This window comes from Festucalex cinctus, chromosome 11 (genome assembly GCF_051991245.1).
Source record: "Festucalex cinctus isolate MCC-2025b chromosome 11, RoL_Fcin_1.0, whole genome shotgun sequence".
In the NCBI taxonomy this organism is placed as follows: domain Eukaryota; kingdom Metazoa; phylum Chordata; class Actinopteri; order Syngnathiformes; family Syngnathidae; genus Festucalex; species Festucalex cinctus.
In genome coordinates this window covers 15,626,830-15,643,647 of record NC_135421.1, presented here as the reverse complement: position 1 = coordinate 15,643,647, position 16,818 = coordinate 15,626,830, and the positions used below count along the sequence as shown (strand labels likewise).

Sequence of the window (16,818 nt, the reverse complement as noted above, 5' to 3'; positions counted from 1 at the left end):
ATTCTAGACAAAATATAACTTTTTACTGCTGAAAATGGCTCAATGAGTCAAGTATCCCTTTTTAAATGGTCTGCACGTCCTTCGAGTGGCCTGCCAGGGGGCGCCATTGTGTTGCCAACCGTGCTCCTTCGCGCTCTGCGGCAAGCACCAGCATTTAAAAAAAAAAAAAAAATTTAAGTAGTGGTGCACAGGAACCCCTGAAGACGTCATGTGGCTCCTAAAAAAACGCTGTCATGTTTACACGCATGCATCGTCATCCGAGAACGACAGCAACCCCGCCGTAGGAAGGAACAACTTACGTCATCCTGGGACTTAATTTGGTTTTATTTTGCTTTTTTTTTTTTTTTTTTTTTTTTTGGAGAGTGCTTTTCCGTGCACCATCCATCCATCCACCCCCCGCTGTACGTGACTCCCCTCCTGGCCGGCCGCTGGCGGCTGTGCGCGTGGGTGTGGGAGGGGCCCGGGCGGGCGGGCGACCACAGCAACCGCCGCGGCTGCTGCTGCTGCTGCTGCTGCTGCACCCCGCCCGTCTCGCCTCATTTGGACTGCGGGGATAACGAGCTGCAAGCAGCAGGCAGGCAAAGAAGAAGGAGCGTGATCCCCCTCCTCATCCTCCCCCCGCCGCCGCTCTTTTCCTCTGCGTCAAAGGTAAGCAGCGTGCTGTCGCGTCGTCCATGTTTGCATGCGTGCATTCTCCCTCGCGAGCTGCTGCTCGAGCGTGCAAAGGCGAAAAATGACGTCGGGAATTCCCACAGTAATCCGATAGGCATGCGTGCATGCTTTGGGTGCAAAGGTACACATGGATGGAGATTGGTTGGGGGTGGCGGTCAAGTTGTGTAATGACCATTTTAATCCCCCAGTACACATATAGGTAGATCTGTATTCATTATAAATATTGTCATTTGTCTGTGTGCATGTAAACAAAGATGGTGGAGTAGGCAACCTGTGGATGAGCTTAAAAAAAAGAAAAAACAACAACACAACACAGTATTGGAGCGGTGAGGCCTTCGCAGGTGTGTGAAACTCATTTGATTTCAGGCGCCACAACCCTCCCCTCACCCCCAGTTTGATTTCAAGTGTGCCACACTAGCATATTTTATGGCCTAACCCGCCCCTACGTAGCGACTATTTCGAATTGTTGTGGGAAAGCATTCCCACATATGTCATTCGTATTCTTTATTATAATTGTGGGAATGCCTTAGCATTCCCACATATGTTATTGTGATTTTTATTCTTCACACTTTTTTGCCGCGTAAGAACTCCCACATAGTACTTCCAATTTACATTTCTCAAATTTCAACTAGCTTCAAAAATACACGCCTCCCGGGGTATATATCGTGTGATACCACATTACTTACAGTGTTTGCACAATTTAACGTTTAATATCAACTTTTCCCAATTCATTTTCAATGGGACAGATATTCAACTTTTTCTAAGTATCACTTTCCACACCCACTTCCATACATATAACTTATCATCATGACCAGGTGACTGATACTACTCTGTGGCACAGTTGGTAAAGCGCATTGCCCAGTAACCAGGAGGTTATAATTTCACAATTTATCTCTCAATTTACTTCATAAGCATTCCATCTATTCCATCCAACCATCCATTTTCTTAACCGCTTCTTCCTCACGAGGGTCGCGGGGAGTGTTGGAGCCTATCCCAGCTGGCTTCGGGCATTAGGCGGGGTACATTCTGAACTGGTTGCCAGCCAATCGCAGCATAAGCATTCCACATGCATTCAAATCTTAGCATTCAGCTTTCAGCATTCCCACACAATTTCTTCAGAAATTGCACTTAGTCTAGTTTCAGGCACATTTTATTCTCCACACTTTTTTTTTTACCGTCAAACAACTCCCACATAATACTTCCGATTTACACCGTTCAAATTTCAATTTGCTTCAAAAATTAATGCCCTTTTGGGACTATATCGTTTGATTTCACATTACTTACAGTACTCACACAATTTAACATTAAAGATAAACTTTTCCCCATTCATTATCAATGGGACTGACACTGAAATTTTTCTCAGTCCCACTTTTCACACCCACTTCTATACACATACAACTTCTAATCATTACCACATTTCTGATACTGCTCAATGACGCAGCTTGTAAAGCGCATTGTCCAGTAACCAGGAGGTCACCAAGCATTTAGATTTTAGCATTCAGCTATTAGCATTTCAGCTTTTAGCATTCCCACACAATTTCTCCAGAAATTGCACTGAGTCCAGTTCATATTGTTTTTGCTATTAGGGCTGGAATATATCGGAATATAATGTGATATATGCCAGGGGTCAGCAACCTTTACTGTCAAAAGAGCCATTTTAGGTCAAATAAATAACAAAAAAAAAAAAGATGTTTGGAGCCGCAAAATCTTTGAGCATTATGATAAACGAAACTGTGAGCGGTGTTAGTCAAATGTACTGAGGGCCCAAGAGCTAATTAGAGCTGCAGCATATTAGAAAATATGGACATCCAATATTTGAGATTCATTTTCTTCTACCTTCATCTGCGGTTTTTGGATTTTGTGTGTGCGTGTAATTTTTCAAGACTTAGTTTTTCATATGTTTTAAGACTTTTCTGCCTTTTTTTTTTGACATATTATGGCTGTTTTTGGCTTTTGTTTGTGTTTTTTTGCTATCAATTTTCTGACATTTTGTGTTGATTTGGGGGACTTCTTCTTTTGGTTTGAGACATTTTATAGATTTCTGCCTTTTTTTAAAGAACATTTATGACTTTTTGGTAATTTTGTGTACATCATATAGTAATTTTCAGGATTTCTTCTGTTTTTGGACATTTGGACATCTCACAGAACAAGAGATGGTAACGTTTTTTGTTTTGTTTTGTTTTTGTTTTTTTTTGTGTTTTTTAACATGCTCTCTAGGGTTTAAGTCTGGAAATTTTATTTGATTTTTTTTTCACATTTTTTTTTGCTTCGTTACATCTTGCTTTATTTTCCCCGGCGTTAGTTTAGTTTCCTCTTGAATAGGTAAAATGCATACTAAGTTGATAGGGTTTAAAATGGATTTGGCAGCGTATTCTTGGGAGGGAGAGGGTTGGTCAAATTCCGGTTCCTGACACTTGACCTCCTTGAAGTCCCAATTGGACATTTTTGTTCCCCAATATTTCCTGATTCTATCCATGCATCGTCTATCAGGAAACAAACGTACTTTTCTGCCACTCAGGGTTAGGGTTAATCCTAACCCTAACCCATAAATGAGCGGAAAGCGGATGGTGACATCGAGTCGTCGCCGTCATAAATCATCGCAGACTTTTGCTGGGCGGCGAAAATCTTCATCCGCAAATGTTGCTTGCCTTTTTTCCTCTCCAAAAAGCGCTCATCACACAACAGCCACCTTTCCACCGGGTTCAATGACCTTTAGTAGAGGCAAAGAGCGAGTGCCCGCACGTGCTCCCCAAGGTGCCCGTTCTGTCGTGCAATCAAATGCTGCAGTAACCTCCACCAAGGCGCATGAGGGGTCCCTCGTCTTCGCACACGCACAAGCGCGCACAGCAGATGGGCAGGAATAAAGCGCAGCGGCGCAATTCATTAACTTTCAGCCAATACCGCACAACAGCATTTAGGGTTTGAAAGTAAGCTTAAAAACCAGGGTTAGGGTTTTTCAATTTAGGTTTCAAGACAGGCTTGAGTTGGAAAAACTCAACTTTATTGATACAGCACTTGAAAGACAACCATCGCGGCATACAAAGTTCTGTAGATGGAGTCAAATGTTTGTGGTTGTACATTATGGTTAACAACCTTTAATCCGTCTCTAACTGACAAGGCTTAAGGTTTCAATTTGGCCCGGTTTAGAGGTTTCAACAAAAGTTTAGGTTTTCAAAGCAGTGTCAGGGTCACGGGCAGGCAGCGTCGACAAACCAATTGCAGCAAATATGGACGTCAAATGGACTTGTGTGTCAAAGACTTGGACATGATTTGGATTTGTGATTCTAAGACTTGAGACGTGGCTTGGTCTTTTGGGTCAAGAACTTGAGACTTGATTTGGACTTGTGGATCTAAGATTTGAGACATGACTTGGACTTGTGAATCTAAGACTTGAGATGTGACTTGGACTTGTGGGTCAAAGACTTGAGATGTGACTTGGACTTGTGGGTCAAAAGACTTGAGACGTGACTTGGACTTGTTGATCAATGACTTGGATTTTACTTGGACTTGGGGGTGAAAGACTTGGACTTGCCTTGGACTTCGGTCAGGGACTTGAATTTGTCTTGGACTCGTGTTTAGGGACTTGAGACTTGACTTGGACTTGGAACATAAAGACTTGGACTTGTCGTGGACTCGTGGTCAGGGACTTGAGACTTGACTTGGACTTGTGAATCAAAGACTTGGACTTGTGGGTCATAGACTTGGACTTGAAATGGACTTGGGGGTCAAAGACTTGAGACATGACTTGGATTTGTGAGTCAAAGACTTGAGACGTGACTTGGACTTGTGAGTCTAAGACATGAGACATGACTTGGACTTGTGAATCTAAGACTTGAGATGTGACTTGGACTTGTGGGTCAAAGACTTGAGATGTGACTTGGACTTGTGGGTCAAAAGACTTGAGACGTGACTTGGACTTGTGAGTTTAAGACTTGAGACATGTCTTGAACTTGTGGGTCAAAGACTTGACACATGACTTGGACTTGTGGGTCAAATACTTGAGTCGTGACTTGGACTTGTGAATCAAAGACTTGGACTTGTGGGTCATAGACTTGGACTTCAAATGGACTTGTGGGTCAAAGACTTGGACATGACTTGGATTTGTGAGTCAAAGCCTTGAGACGTGACTTGGACTTGTGAGTCTAAGACTTGAGATGTGACTTGGACTTGTGGGTCAAAAGACTTGAGACGTGACTTGGACTTGTAAGTCAAAAACTTGAGACTTGACTTGGACTTGTGGGTCAAAGACTTGAGACTTGACTTGGACTTGGCCTTATCTATGCTTCCAGCAATTGCTTCAGCTTCATTTTGCAAAACAGTTGATTGACTGAAGTGGATGTTCAACACATTTGAAACATTTGATTAAGTGGCAAGCCAACACTCGGCTTTGATTCGACTTTCAACCTGCGGCACAACACCATATTTGACCTTCTACTAAGCATGACTGCGCTTCCAGGTGTCTCATGAACACGTATTGTCATTGTTACAGTAGCGTTATTTTTAGATTGTCATAATAATAATTTTCCCAGAATCAATCTGTAATCCGCAATGGAATGGAGATTAAGCAGGGAAACTGCCAGATTGAGAATGTGTAGTGAGTTAGTCGTGAGTCTCCCTCTACTCTATTTCTGTGAAGATGGACTATTACATTTTAATGTTTTATTTCTCAGATGATGGCCAGAAATCAAGTCAAGTCAAGTCATAAGAAATGTTCTCATTTTTTCTTTTACTCTATCCATGTATTTATGTTAGAGTTCGAGACCTATACTCTCTGTGGTTTCATGAGTTCTCCTGTCCTTTCTTGTCTCCAGGTACTAAAATTTCAAAACACCACAGGGACAATGAAGTTCAGTTACAATGTGGGAACTCACGTTCTCACTCAACCCTCACGAAAAGTTGCTGAATCCTACTAAAAAACATCACATTTAGTCGTGAGTCACCGATATGCGTCCTGACTTTAGAGCCCGCCATCCTCCTCGCTAAACGAGATCGTCAGTCAAAGTCAAGACACATCATGCGTCCATCCCTCGCCACCGCCGTCCTCCCAGCCAGGACCCGCACCCACAATGCGCCCAATTTGGCCGTGGGGGGTCGCGAGCACCTCTCGGCCCCCCGGAGACGCAGCCCCAACCTGAGGCACACCCTTAGTCCGGAGAACCTCCGCAGCCTGGCGGAAAGGGGTGCGGCCTCGCTGGACACCGTGTCCATGGTGAGCGGGCCCGTCGGCCTGCCCCGTGCCAACAGCGACACCGACTTGGTGAGCTCGCAAACCAGGTCGTCGTTGACCGCGTCCACCCTGGACTTCACGCTGAACCGGGGCCAGACCCTCGTCATTTCCTGGGACATCAAGGAGGAAGTGGACGCCACGGACTGGATCGGACTCTACCATATCGGTAAGACGATGATTTTGGGATATAATTTTTGTATTATTGAAGCATGGCTTATTTACATCTGCATGGGTCTCTGTATGGACAGCATGAGAGTCATAGATAAGCAGAGCTGATCCCAGCTGACTTTTGGCGAATATATACGTCTGTGGCATTAAACAGTTGGATTCCGGTTGACAAATGCACGACCATGGCAGTTAATTATTTCTAAAATAGTGACAACAATTAACTCATTCACTCTCAGCCATTTTCACAGAAGCAACCCACTTCACTTCCAGCTGTTTTACTGGACTTTGACTGATTTTGCAAGGCCCACAAAATGTTGTGTTCTATTGCTATAAAAACTGTTTCCGTTTAGCAGAAATTAGCATTTGAAAAGTTTCATCATTATTCACAAATCTATTTAGAATTTTGAGTAATTGAGCTTTTTTCAAAGTGGCCATGGTTAATCTCTTATACTCTGCTGGCCGTTTGAGTAATAACTACCATTTCTTCAACTGTTCTTTGCAGTTGAGAGGGTGTATTGAAGCCTTCTGTATGCTCCAGCATAAAAAAAACTAACTAAAAAACATATAAATACATCTTTGGGACACTTAAAACATTTAAAATAGAACGTATTTATACGTTTTTTGGGGGAAAAATAGTTAAATACTCTGACATGCCAAGATGTAGGATGACGCTAGTGGAGAAGACAGGATGCTAACTGCGAAGCTAACGGAGGTAGCGTATTTTTTCCCCCCAGCCGTTACCGAGAATTGTGCTTACAGAGAGGAACGAGCGAGTGCTGAACAAGGCTATCGGGCGCTCAATCTCTCTGACGAAGCTGAAAAGTAATACTCGAGTAAGCGTGTCCAACAGGCACATTTGTTATCAAGATGCTACACTCCCCCCTCCAAAAGTATTGGAACATTGAGGCCAAATCCTTGACTGTTGCGGGATCAAATACACAACTTGGAAGATAATTACTTTTTGGTTCCGTTTCAGCCAGTAGAGACGATGTTTCTACTCAAAGTGTAACCAACATGTCCAACTGCGTGAAAACAATAAATTCTCTATTCACTGGCCAAAGTGATCAAGCAAAACATCAGCTGCCATCAGGTCACTTGATATCGATTGTACGGCAGCAGGACTTCATTACCTATGCCAAGGTCTTAACACCCACTGCCTTTCTTGACTAAGCAGACATTCAATGACGCCTTCCTCAGATCATTTTGGCTCGTCATTGATCTGAGCATTAACTATGTCAGCTGTCAGCATGTTCAACTGTTGCTATGTTTGAGCATGTATCACCTAAGGAAAGAGGTTGTGTTCTGCTCTCCAGATGAGACCAGTCCATCAAACGTGTGGGACTGCAAGAACCGAGGGGTGAACGGCACCCAGAAGGGTCAGATCGTTTGGAGGCTGGAGGCCGGGCCCTATTTCATGGAACGTGAGTCACTGATGTCCTCACACCTGAGCAATGCTGTTCATGGGGCTATTTTTATTTTTTTTTACAATTCCCATTAAAACATAGTTGGGCCCTCCCTGAAAAGTTATTAAAAAAAAGTAGCCGCTGACCCCTGACAGAGTCAACGATAGGAATGACGTCAGTGTACAGGCCGTAAGTAGAATTCTCAAGCGCCCGTGCCCAAAATGGAACAGGAAGTCAGCCATTTTAGCTTAAAGTCCCATTTTGGGCAAATTCCAAGACTGATACGATGCTATAGAAAGTTGGGGAGGGGGGCGGGAATCAGCCACAGATACCACTTAGTTCCTACTGAGGGATTTGCACAGATGAGCCAGAATCAGAAGATAAGTATAGAGGGGTTGCATGGGCCTGTTCATCCCTGCTCACAACATAAATTATTTTTGCTACCTCTTGTCACAGCGGAGACCAAGATCTGTTTCAAGTACTACCACGGAGTGAGCGGAGCCCTGAGAGCAACGACCCCATGCATCACTGTGAAGAATACAGCTGTCCTGGTGTGTGACTTGTGCTGAGAACACCCAACACACCCCGCCTCATTTTTAGAAGTTCCAAAGTATTTGGCCAACTTGAAAATCTGACCATCATTTCTAATCATTTTGATTTTTTTTTAGGTTGAGGGCCTTGCGGAGCAAGTGGGCGTCGAACATCCTCGGAAACTGATAAGCTTCACATTGACGGGTGGGTTGACGTAAATGTTTCAGTGCTGTACATCCACCAAAGAGATAAATATGTGAAAATAAGATGACTGTCCAGTAAATGCCCGCAAACTGTAAGCGAAGTACCAAATTGTTCGAGTCATGGTTAGGCACTGGCACCTTGACAGACAACTCCTGAGCACGATACAGAAAAGTTCTCCTACTTGTTGTGTGCTCACAGATCTGCGTGCCACCGGCCTGAAGAAAGGCATGTTCTTCCACCCGGATCCGTACCTCAAGATGTCCATCCACCCCGGGAAGAGGAGCGTCTTTCCTGTGTTCAGCCACCACGGACAGGAACGTCGCTCGGCCATCATTGCCAACACTGTCAATCCCGTGTGGCACGGAGAGGTCACTATGATATCCTCTAATCTCAACCTCGAACAAACCCTAACCATAATTTTAAGTCTAAACCTAAACCTTCCGTTCATCAAGATACTAAAAGGCTAATTCAAACGATAGCCATGAAGCCTAACGCCTAAATTGGCCCAAACCCTTTCCCCAATTCTTATTAATAGCCCTAAACCTGAAACTCTTACCCCCCCATTCCTTCCCCATCAACCTAACTCCTAACCCCTAACCCTCCAGTTCACTTAATCATGATATGATAAGGGTACACTACACTTGACCTCCCAATAACCTAATACCTTTACCCAAACCTTTAGCCCATAACCCCCTCATCCTATCCCATTACCATGACCCAAAACTTGCAGTTTACTTCATCACATATCCACTAGTGTGCCCTAACCCCTTAACGCTACCTTTAAACCCTAAGCCTTCGATTTATTTCTTCCCAATAACATAACCCCCTACCCTTACCCCAACCTTAACCCTGTATCCCTAAACCTAACCCTACCACGACTCCAGTCTTAACACGTTCCTAATGTAAGTCTCTCTCTTTCCAGAAATATACATTTGTAGCACTGATGACAGACATCCTGTACATCGAGGTGAAGGACAAGTTTGCCAAAAGCCGGCCCATCATCAAACGCTTCCTTGGCCAGTTGACCATCCCCGTGCAGCGGCTTATTGAGAAAATACCTGGGTAGGTACCTACCAAATGTGGTAGGACTGCACTAGTAATTAATAATGACCAAAATATGCAGATAAATCCTGTGTTTTGGTGTCTCAGAGTCCAGCCCGTGACTTTTCCCCTGTGCCGACGCCTACCCACGGAGCACGTCAGCGGACAGCTGCAATTCAAAGTGGAACTCACCTCAACTGGACCGGACGGTAAGGTGTTAGGGACCCAGCGTGAATAGCAAAAATAAATGCATTACATCTACTAGACACGCCCCCAACCCCCCCAATATACTATTATTGCTTACATTAATAGTCTCAGTTCTACGATATGCCAGAACCTCTGGTCCTAAAACACGTCATGTCAAACGAATCTTACCACATTGTCCTTGAAAATAAGTGGCTCACAGGTGGTGTTCCTCATGCGTGTTTAAACTGTGTTTCTCCTGGCCAGGTGCCTCTCCAGATTCCATAATTGGCCTTTCCACCTTCAACGGAGCTCCGGGGACGCCTTCGGATGACGAGGACCTTCCTCATCACCTCCCGGGAGTGGTTTCCGCAGGCCCTTCCCCCACCGGATCGCAGAGTTCTCAGGGTATCTGGGAAGGCGGGGCGGCGGCGGCCTACCCTGAAAAGGAGCTACTTCTCGTCAGAGCAGGGGCCAGGTTTTTTGAGGGACATGAGTTGCTTCAGAGGTCGCTCAGCGAGGGCCTGGATGCTATTGAGGCCCCGAAGGGTCCCGGAGAAAGGCCGTTGGGTGCAGCTTCGCCAAAACTGCGCTCCAGCTTCCCCACGCATACGCGGCTCAGCGCCATGTTGCACATAGACTCCGATGAGGACGATGAGCGGTCCGGGTTCGGAGAAATGCCCCCCATGCCGCCGTCCCCGCTGCTACTTAACGGGGACCCTCCGGATATTTGCGGACTCGATGAAGACGAGCCGTCCCCTGAGCTGCAACTGCTCCCAGAGCAGCCTGGGGAGGAAGAGCCAGAGACAGTCCAGGTGGCCCCCGAGGTGGGGACCAGTCAGGAACAAGATGACATTCTGGAGGCAGAGGTCTTCTCCGAGGCGGAGGAAGCTCTGTTCACAGAGGCCGCTTCCCACAATGCTTTGCCAGATGGTGGGGAGGCCCCCGAGGTGACAAGAGGAACGAACGAAGAGCCTTCTTCAGAGGTGGACACGTGCTCCATGGCCACAGCCCCGCAGACAGTCGCGTCTTCATCAGATAGTTGTCCAGTCACGTTGACCACAGCTGTGGTGAGTTCATGGTCGTTTTTAAACCTTCTTCTTTCACTGTTGTTCACACAAATCACAAATTTACTTCCTGTACAATATCGGGCTGGGGTCATTGGGACATCATCCAATTTCTTGGTGATTGGTATAACTGGTGTCAAAGGGTGAATTTTGTCCAACTTTTCGGGGACTATTTGCTACCCCTATTGCGATAACCTCACAGGAAGCAGAGGAAGGGGCCGATGCAGCCATCGACCCGGGGGGAGATGTGACTGGTGGCACCCCGCCATCCAGTCCACCTGCAGACTGTGAGCGTGACAGTCTCGGTGCTTGTCCCGAGGCCGAAGGAGAAGCGGCCTTGGCTCCGGAGTCCAACGAGATAGGCACAAGGAAGCTGAGTCTGCCGGCAGCGGGCGGCGTGACCCAAGATGCGAACGGCGATGAGTCCAAGCCGCACGAGGAGACGGGCTCTGCCGAGTCTGAGCAAGTTACCACAGAAACAGATGGAGAGGAAGGTATGGCGAGGTCTGTTCACTTTTTTCTTTGCCTCTCAAATGGATGTCAGACCAAATCCGAACACTTTACATGACATTAGCACTCAAACGTGAACTGAATATGTCGGGAACAAGAGCTGTGCTGAAAGAAAATCCTCATTTTATGGACTGTGTTGCTCAGGTACGCCTGTCAACGGTCATCCTGTTCGGTCGCTCCCATCCGTACGGCATGACATTCACCGTTACCAACGAGTGGACGAGCCTCTGCCCCCGAGTAAGTCATGATGTTATTGTAAGGCTTCACAATTTGCCATTGCCATTTTTCATACTTGTCCCATCTGTTTAGGCTACCTGCTTCTAAGTTGGCAATTTCCAGTCAGAGCTACTTCAAAGTACAAGCCCTCGAATTTGCTCAAAAACGGCTAAAATCAAAATGGCCAACTTCTTGGTTGATACCTTGAGACTTTGTTGACAATCTACCCCCAATGAATTTTGTGTCGATTGATGAAACTTGTGTCTCCGTCCGATTTAAAATAATAAAATAAATAAATAAATCCAACTTTCCAACCAGGTATGAATCCTCGAATTGACGCAAATGGCCAACTTCCTGTTCCAATTCTGGAATGGGTCCTTTAGACTTTTTGAGTGTCCTGTTATATGACATGTCTATCCAATTTTGTGTTGATGGGTGGAACTAGTGTTTGGAGATTTTTGCTGTTTTATGTCTGGCTTCAACAGATTAACATTTATAGGATTCTGCTGGACTAGAAGTTTTCCTAAACCAACATTTCTTTTGTAATTATTTTCCAGACTTTCACGGTAGCATCTTTCACTTCGGATTCATTTACTTGTTACTTCCTTCAGTTTCCTCCTGAGCTGGTAAAATGCATACTCAGTAGGTTTTAGGTCTTTATATTGGCTCAACCGGTCTGGAATCCTCCACTTTTTTGCCCTCCGTTTTTGCTTCGATGTGTATCTGTATTGTTTTGGGTGGTTACTTCATTCAATCTATTCGTAAAATGCATGTTCTTTAGTGTTGAAGTCTGGATGTTGACAAGGTCAATCTAAAACCTTCCACTTTTTGCCCCTGAGAAACTCTTCTTTTTGCTTTATTTTTTTTTGGGCGGGGGGGGATCAGTCTGTTTCGGGCTTGCTGTGTGTTGAAGAATAATCCAGATCAGTCTGATTGGACCTTCTAGCATCCTTTTTGTTTATAAAGTCTTCAGTTAACCGTCGCTTGTGAGACCTCCTTTTGGAAGTTGTCGTTGATGCTTGTGTTCTCTCAGACTGGGAGGCCCGGATCGACAGTCACGGCAGGATCTTTTTTGTGGATCACGTGAACAGAACCACGACGTGGCAGAGGCCCACCGGACCTCCAGCTCCGCAGGGCCTGACCCGATCCAACTCCATTCAGCAGATGGAGCAACTCAACCGCAGGTAAGAATTGACGAAAAAATTTAAAGTTGTACAACAATTGGTGTCATGTTTAGTTACTGTATTTTTTTATCCGCAATCAGATATCAGAGCATCAGAAGAACCATAACCAACAGTGATCGAACAGAGGAGAGCGCCGCTGACCTGCTCCCTGAACCAGAAGCCGAACTGATTCCTCACTCCATTTCCGGTCCGTTAGAACACACCAAGGACAGACAGATTGACGCCTTGTGAACGGCCAGCGAGAAACACGTTCTTTGATTTTCTTGTAGAATACAGACGAGACAGCGTGGTGGGTCACTCCAACAGTCGTTCCCGTCTGTCACTGCTGCTCCAGTCACCCAGCGCCAAGTTCCTGTGCAGTCCCGACTTCTTTACTGTGCTGCATTCAAACCCTGTCAGTGTCTTCTGAAGCTTCACCATCACGTTTATCCTCAAACATGCGAATAGATATCCCCATTTGTCTCCAAATCGTCGGCATGGATGTCGTTTCAATTTATGACTTTGCAAGTCAAGCTAATTTGGGGTCCATTTAAAACTCATTTGCTCCCAAAAACGTACAAAAACGTTTTATTTTAAATATTGCCATGTTCGCAAAAACATATTTATATGTTTATTTCTTTTTTTTCAATGTTTTAAAGCATACAGAAGGCTTTGATGCAGCCTCTGACCTGAAGAGGTCGCTTAAAGCAATGTTAGTTATTAGAAAACAGGGCCAGCAGGTGGCAGCAGAGTATAAGAGATCATCCAGTGCCATGTTGCAACAAGCTCTTTTTCCCAGTGTTTTCAACAGGTTTGTGAATAATGATGAAAATTTGCTATATTCTAATGCTAATTGCAAATTGCAAAGAAAAGACTGTAATCTTTCTCTTTTGGTAGGTTCTATGTTTTTATAGCAATACAACACAATATTCTGTGGGCCTTGCAAAATCAGTCAAAATTCAGTGAAAATGGCTGGGAGTGAATGAGTTAAACAAATCCCCTTCCTTATCGTGTCCGCCGGAGAATTCTGGTGCACGTTGAGGCCTAATAATAGAAGCAAAATAATCACACTTTGATCAGTTGCGCTGTACACCTCTACTCCGCCGTTGTAAAAATAGAATCAAAGACGCCCGAGTGAGACTTGAAAGCTAAAAAATGTGGAACTCTTTGTCTCGCTTGTGTGTGTTGTTGCCCAGAGTGCCTACCGCATGTTTACGAGCAACACCTGCCTGAAGCATATGATCAGCAAGGTGCGGCGAGACGCTCACTACTTTGAGCGCTACCAGCACAACCGAGATCTGGTCACCTTCCTCAACATGTTCTCCAACAAGCAGCTGGAGCTCCCCCGGGGCTGGGAAATGAAACACGACCACACTGGCAAGGTGGGTGGCAGACATTTTGAAATACAGTTCTGTTGTGACGTTTCCTGCTCGTTGTGCATACACTTCCCCTCTCCCAAAGTATCAAAACAAAAAGATCTATACTCTAAGGTTTTAGTCTGGAGAGTGACATGGCTGGTTCAAACTAAGCCTTCAACTCACTGGCTGTGTTTGTTTTGGGCTTTCCTCCCTTCAGCCTCCTTTTTGAGTAGTGTTAATTTTATCCGCCATTTTGAAATGTAGTCTCTGATGAAATCCTTTATTTTTGGCTCACTGTAAATTCTTCCAAAGGTACATACTACAGTTTTTACTAATGGTTCCTGCTCTGTGAGTGCTCTGGCTTCCTCCAAGATTCCACAAACCAGTTGGCTGGTCTTGACAGGCCTCACTGCTCCAATACTTTTTTTGGAGTGCAGGAGGCAAACTCGGAAACGAAAGTGTGCCCGCGACCTGACCCCGAAAAAAATGTTTGCATCTCACTCCCCTTCAGCCCTTCTTTGTGGATCACAACTGTCGCTCCACAACCTTCATCGACCCGCGGCTGCCTCTCCAGAGCTCTCGCTCCACCGGGCTGCTGGCCCACCGCCAGCATCTGAGCCGACAGCGCAGCCACAGCGCCGGCGAGGTGAGACACATTTAACGCTTGCAAGTCAAAACGACACCAAAAAAAATTGTCTGATTGTCAGCTTGCATCTCGGAAAAATCCCAAGTGGAGTCACTCAAGGTATCTCAAGACCAGCCTTGGGCGTGCCCCCGCTTCTCCCACCCAAACGACAGGATGTCACTATTGACCACAACCGTGTCCGTCGGTGTCAGAACTCGGATTCGACCTGAACCGTCAGTGTCTCCTTTTGCCGCAGGTGGCCGACGACTCTCGGCAAAGCAACGCGCCGGCCGTGCCACGGCCCTCCAGCACCTTCAGCGGGTCCAGTCGCTCCGGCCAGTACCACGAGTTGGTGCCCGTGGGTACGTTGCGTGGGCAGAAAGCAAGCACGCCAAGGCCGAAGCGCGTTTGTCATTTTTTTCTCATTGTCAATGTCGTCCGTCCTCCAGCGTACAACGACAAGATTGTGGCCTTCCTCAGGCAGCCCAACGTCTTTGAGGTACTGCAGGAAAGACAACCGGAGCTCGCCAGGAACAACTCGCTCAAGTATGTCCCGCTATCATCTTCATTATCATCATCATTAACTCATTTGCTCCCAAAAACGTATAAATACGTTCTAATTTAAATATTGCCACGGTGCCAAAAACGTATAAATACGTTTTTTTATGTTTCTTTTTTTTATGCTAGAGTATACAGAAGTCTTTGATGCAGCCCATGACCTGAAGAGGACGCTTAAAGCAATGGCAGTCATTACAAAAAACAGCCTGCAGGTGGCAGCAGAGTATAAGAGATCAGTCAGGGCCATATGTATATACGTTTTTTGTTTTGTTTTGTTTTCTTTTTTTTTATGCTAGAGCATACAGAAAGTTTGATGCAGCCTCTGACCTGAATAGGACACTTAAAGCAATGGCGGTTATTACAAAAAACGGTCAGCATGTGGCAGCAGAGTATAGGAGATCAACCAGGGCCATGTTGCAACAAGCTCTTTTTGTCGGAAACGGAAACATATACTTTTATTTTCCTGATGAAAGAAGAGACTCTAGCCTTTGTTTTGGTAGGTTGCATGTTTTGATAGCAATAGAACACAATATTCTGTGGGCCTTTCAAAATCAGTCAAAATCCAGTCAAACAGCCGGTAGCGAAGGGGGTTGCGTCATTCAAAATGGCTGCCAGTCAACAAGTTAACCTTTGTCCCTGTTTGCAGGGAGAAGGTGCAGTTCATCCGCAGCGAGGGCGCCGTCGGCCTTGCGCGGCTCTCCGGGGACGCAGACCTCGTCATGCTGCTCAGGTCAGTCACGTGCACTTTTCTCATTTGTCGGACACCAGCGTTTTTTTGTTTTTGTTTTTTTTTTACATTTTTTTTTCTGCGCAGCTTATTCGAAGAGGAGGTGATGTCGTACGTGCCGCCGTTGCTCCACCCAAATTACAACCTCTCCTCATCACCGCAGAGTTCCCCGGGTGAGACAAGACAATGTTGTACTTGTAGCCCCGTGACCCGGACGGCAATTCCGTTGGAGTTTTGACCATATCGTTTTTTGTTTTTTTTCTCCGTTAGGCACCCAACGAGCCAACGCGCGCGCTCCGGCGCCCTACAAGCGAGATTTTGAGGCGAAGCTGAGGAACTTCTATCGGAAACTGGAGACGAAAGGATATGGACAGGGACCTGGGAAAGTCAAGTACGAGCAAATCTACATTTCAATAAATCGGATTCATTGCGTAGATTTTTTTTTTCCTTTTTGACGTACATATTAGTGATTTTTCAACCTCAAAGCTCTTGAGGCCACATACACAAATCGTGTGTGATTGTTATGCCACATTTAACCTTAACGCGCCTTATGTAACTTAACGCAACTCTTGTTGGTGTGTGTTTTGACTGAACAAGTCTGTGATTGTTAGGCTACACATAACTTTAATTTGCCCCGTGTAAATTTAATATGCCACACTGAAATGTCTGATTGTTTTGACTGAACAGGTGTGTGATTGTTAGGCCACACATAACTTTAATATCACTCACATAACCTCCCAAGTGACATTATTATGCCACATATAACTTTTAAATGCCACACTTGGCCTTGACGTGTTGCACATAACTGGGAGTGATTGTTTTGAATCAAGTGTGTTATTGTTATGCCACATGTAGCTTCAATAGGCCTCGGATTAGCTTAATCTGTCAAACCTAACCGTAATATGCCACATGTAACTTTACTAATTCGACACATATAGCTTTGACATGTCAAACCTAACTTTGAGTGGGATTGCTTTGACTGAACAGGTGTGTGATTGTTAGGCGACACGTTACTTTAATATCACTCACATAAACTCCCACATGTCATTATGCCACATATAACTTTTAAATGCCACACATGGCCCTGACATGTTGCACATAACTGGGAGTGATTGTTTTGACTTCACAAGTGTGTGATTGTTAGCTACACATAGCTTTAACAGGC

At 45.3% G+C, this 16,818-nt stretch overlaps 1 protein-coding gene across 1 annotated transcript in view; it reads left to right on the top strand.

The window, feature by feature from the left end:
• Nucleotides 1-128: 128 nt before the first annotated feature.
• hecw2a (HECT, C2 and WW domain containing E3 ubiquitin protein ligase 2a) overlaps nucleotides 129-16,818 on the top strand; it is a 28,272-nt gene continuing 11,582 nt past the window's right edge. Inside the window, exons 1-21 of the mRNA XM_077536921.1 lie at nucleotides 129-648; nucleotides 5,484-6,065; nucleotides 7,381-7,488; nucleotides 7,927-8,021; nucleotides 8,139-8,205; nucleotides 8,404-8,573; nucleotides 9,128-9,267; nucleotides 9,355-9,455; nucleotides 9,697-10,499; nucleotides 10,699-10,990; nucleotides 11,151-11,243; nucleotides 12,256-12,406; nucleotides 12,487-12,593; nucleotides 12,676-12,800; nucleotides 13,582-13,767; nucleotides 14,255-14,389; nucleotides 14,625-14,730; nucleotides 14,818-14,914; nucleotides 15,573-15,656; nucleotides 15,741-15,826; nucleotides 15,924-16,044. Coding sequence (XP_077393047.1) covers nucleotides 5,687-6,065; nucleotides 7,381-7,488; nucleotides 7,927-8,021; nucleotides 8,139-8,205; nucleotides 8,404-8,573; nucleotides 9,128-9,267; nucleotides 9,355-9,455; nucleotides 9,697-10,499; nucleotides 10,699-10,990; nucleotides 11,151-11,243; nucleotides 12,256-12,406; nucleotides 12,487-12,593; nucleotides 12,676-12,800; nucleotides 13,582-13,767; nucleotides 14,255-14,389; nucleotides 14,625-14,730; nucleotides 14,818-14,914; nucleotides 15,573-15,656; nucleotides 15,741-15,826; nucleotides 15,924-16,044 — 3,446 coding nt within the window. The 5' untranslated portion in view covers nucleotides 129-648; nucleotides 5,484-5,686. The remainder of the gene's footprint in view (nucleotides 649-5,483; nucleotides 6,066-7,380; nucleotides 7,489-7,926; nucleotides 8,022-8,138; nucleotides 8,206-8,403; nucleotides 8,574-9,127; nucleotides 9,268-9,354; nucleotides 9,456-9,696; nucleotides 10,500-10,698; nucleotides 10,991-11,150; nucleotides 11,244-12,255; nucleotides 12,407-12,486; nucleotides 12,594-12,675; nucleotides 12,801-13,581; nucleotides 13,768-14,254; nucleotides 14,390-14,624; nucleotides 14,731-14,817; nucleotides 14,915-15,572; nucleotides 15,657-15,740; nucleotides 15,827-15,923; nucleotides 16,045-16,818) is intronic.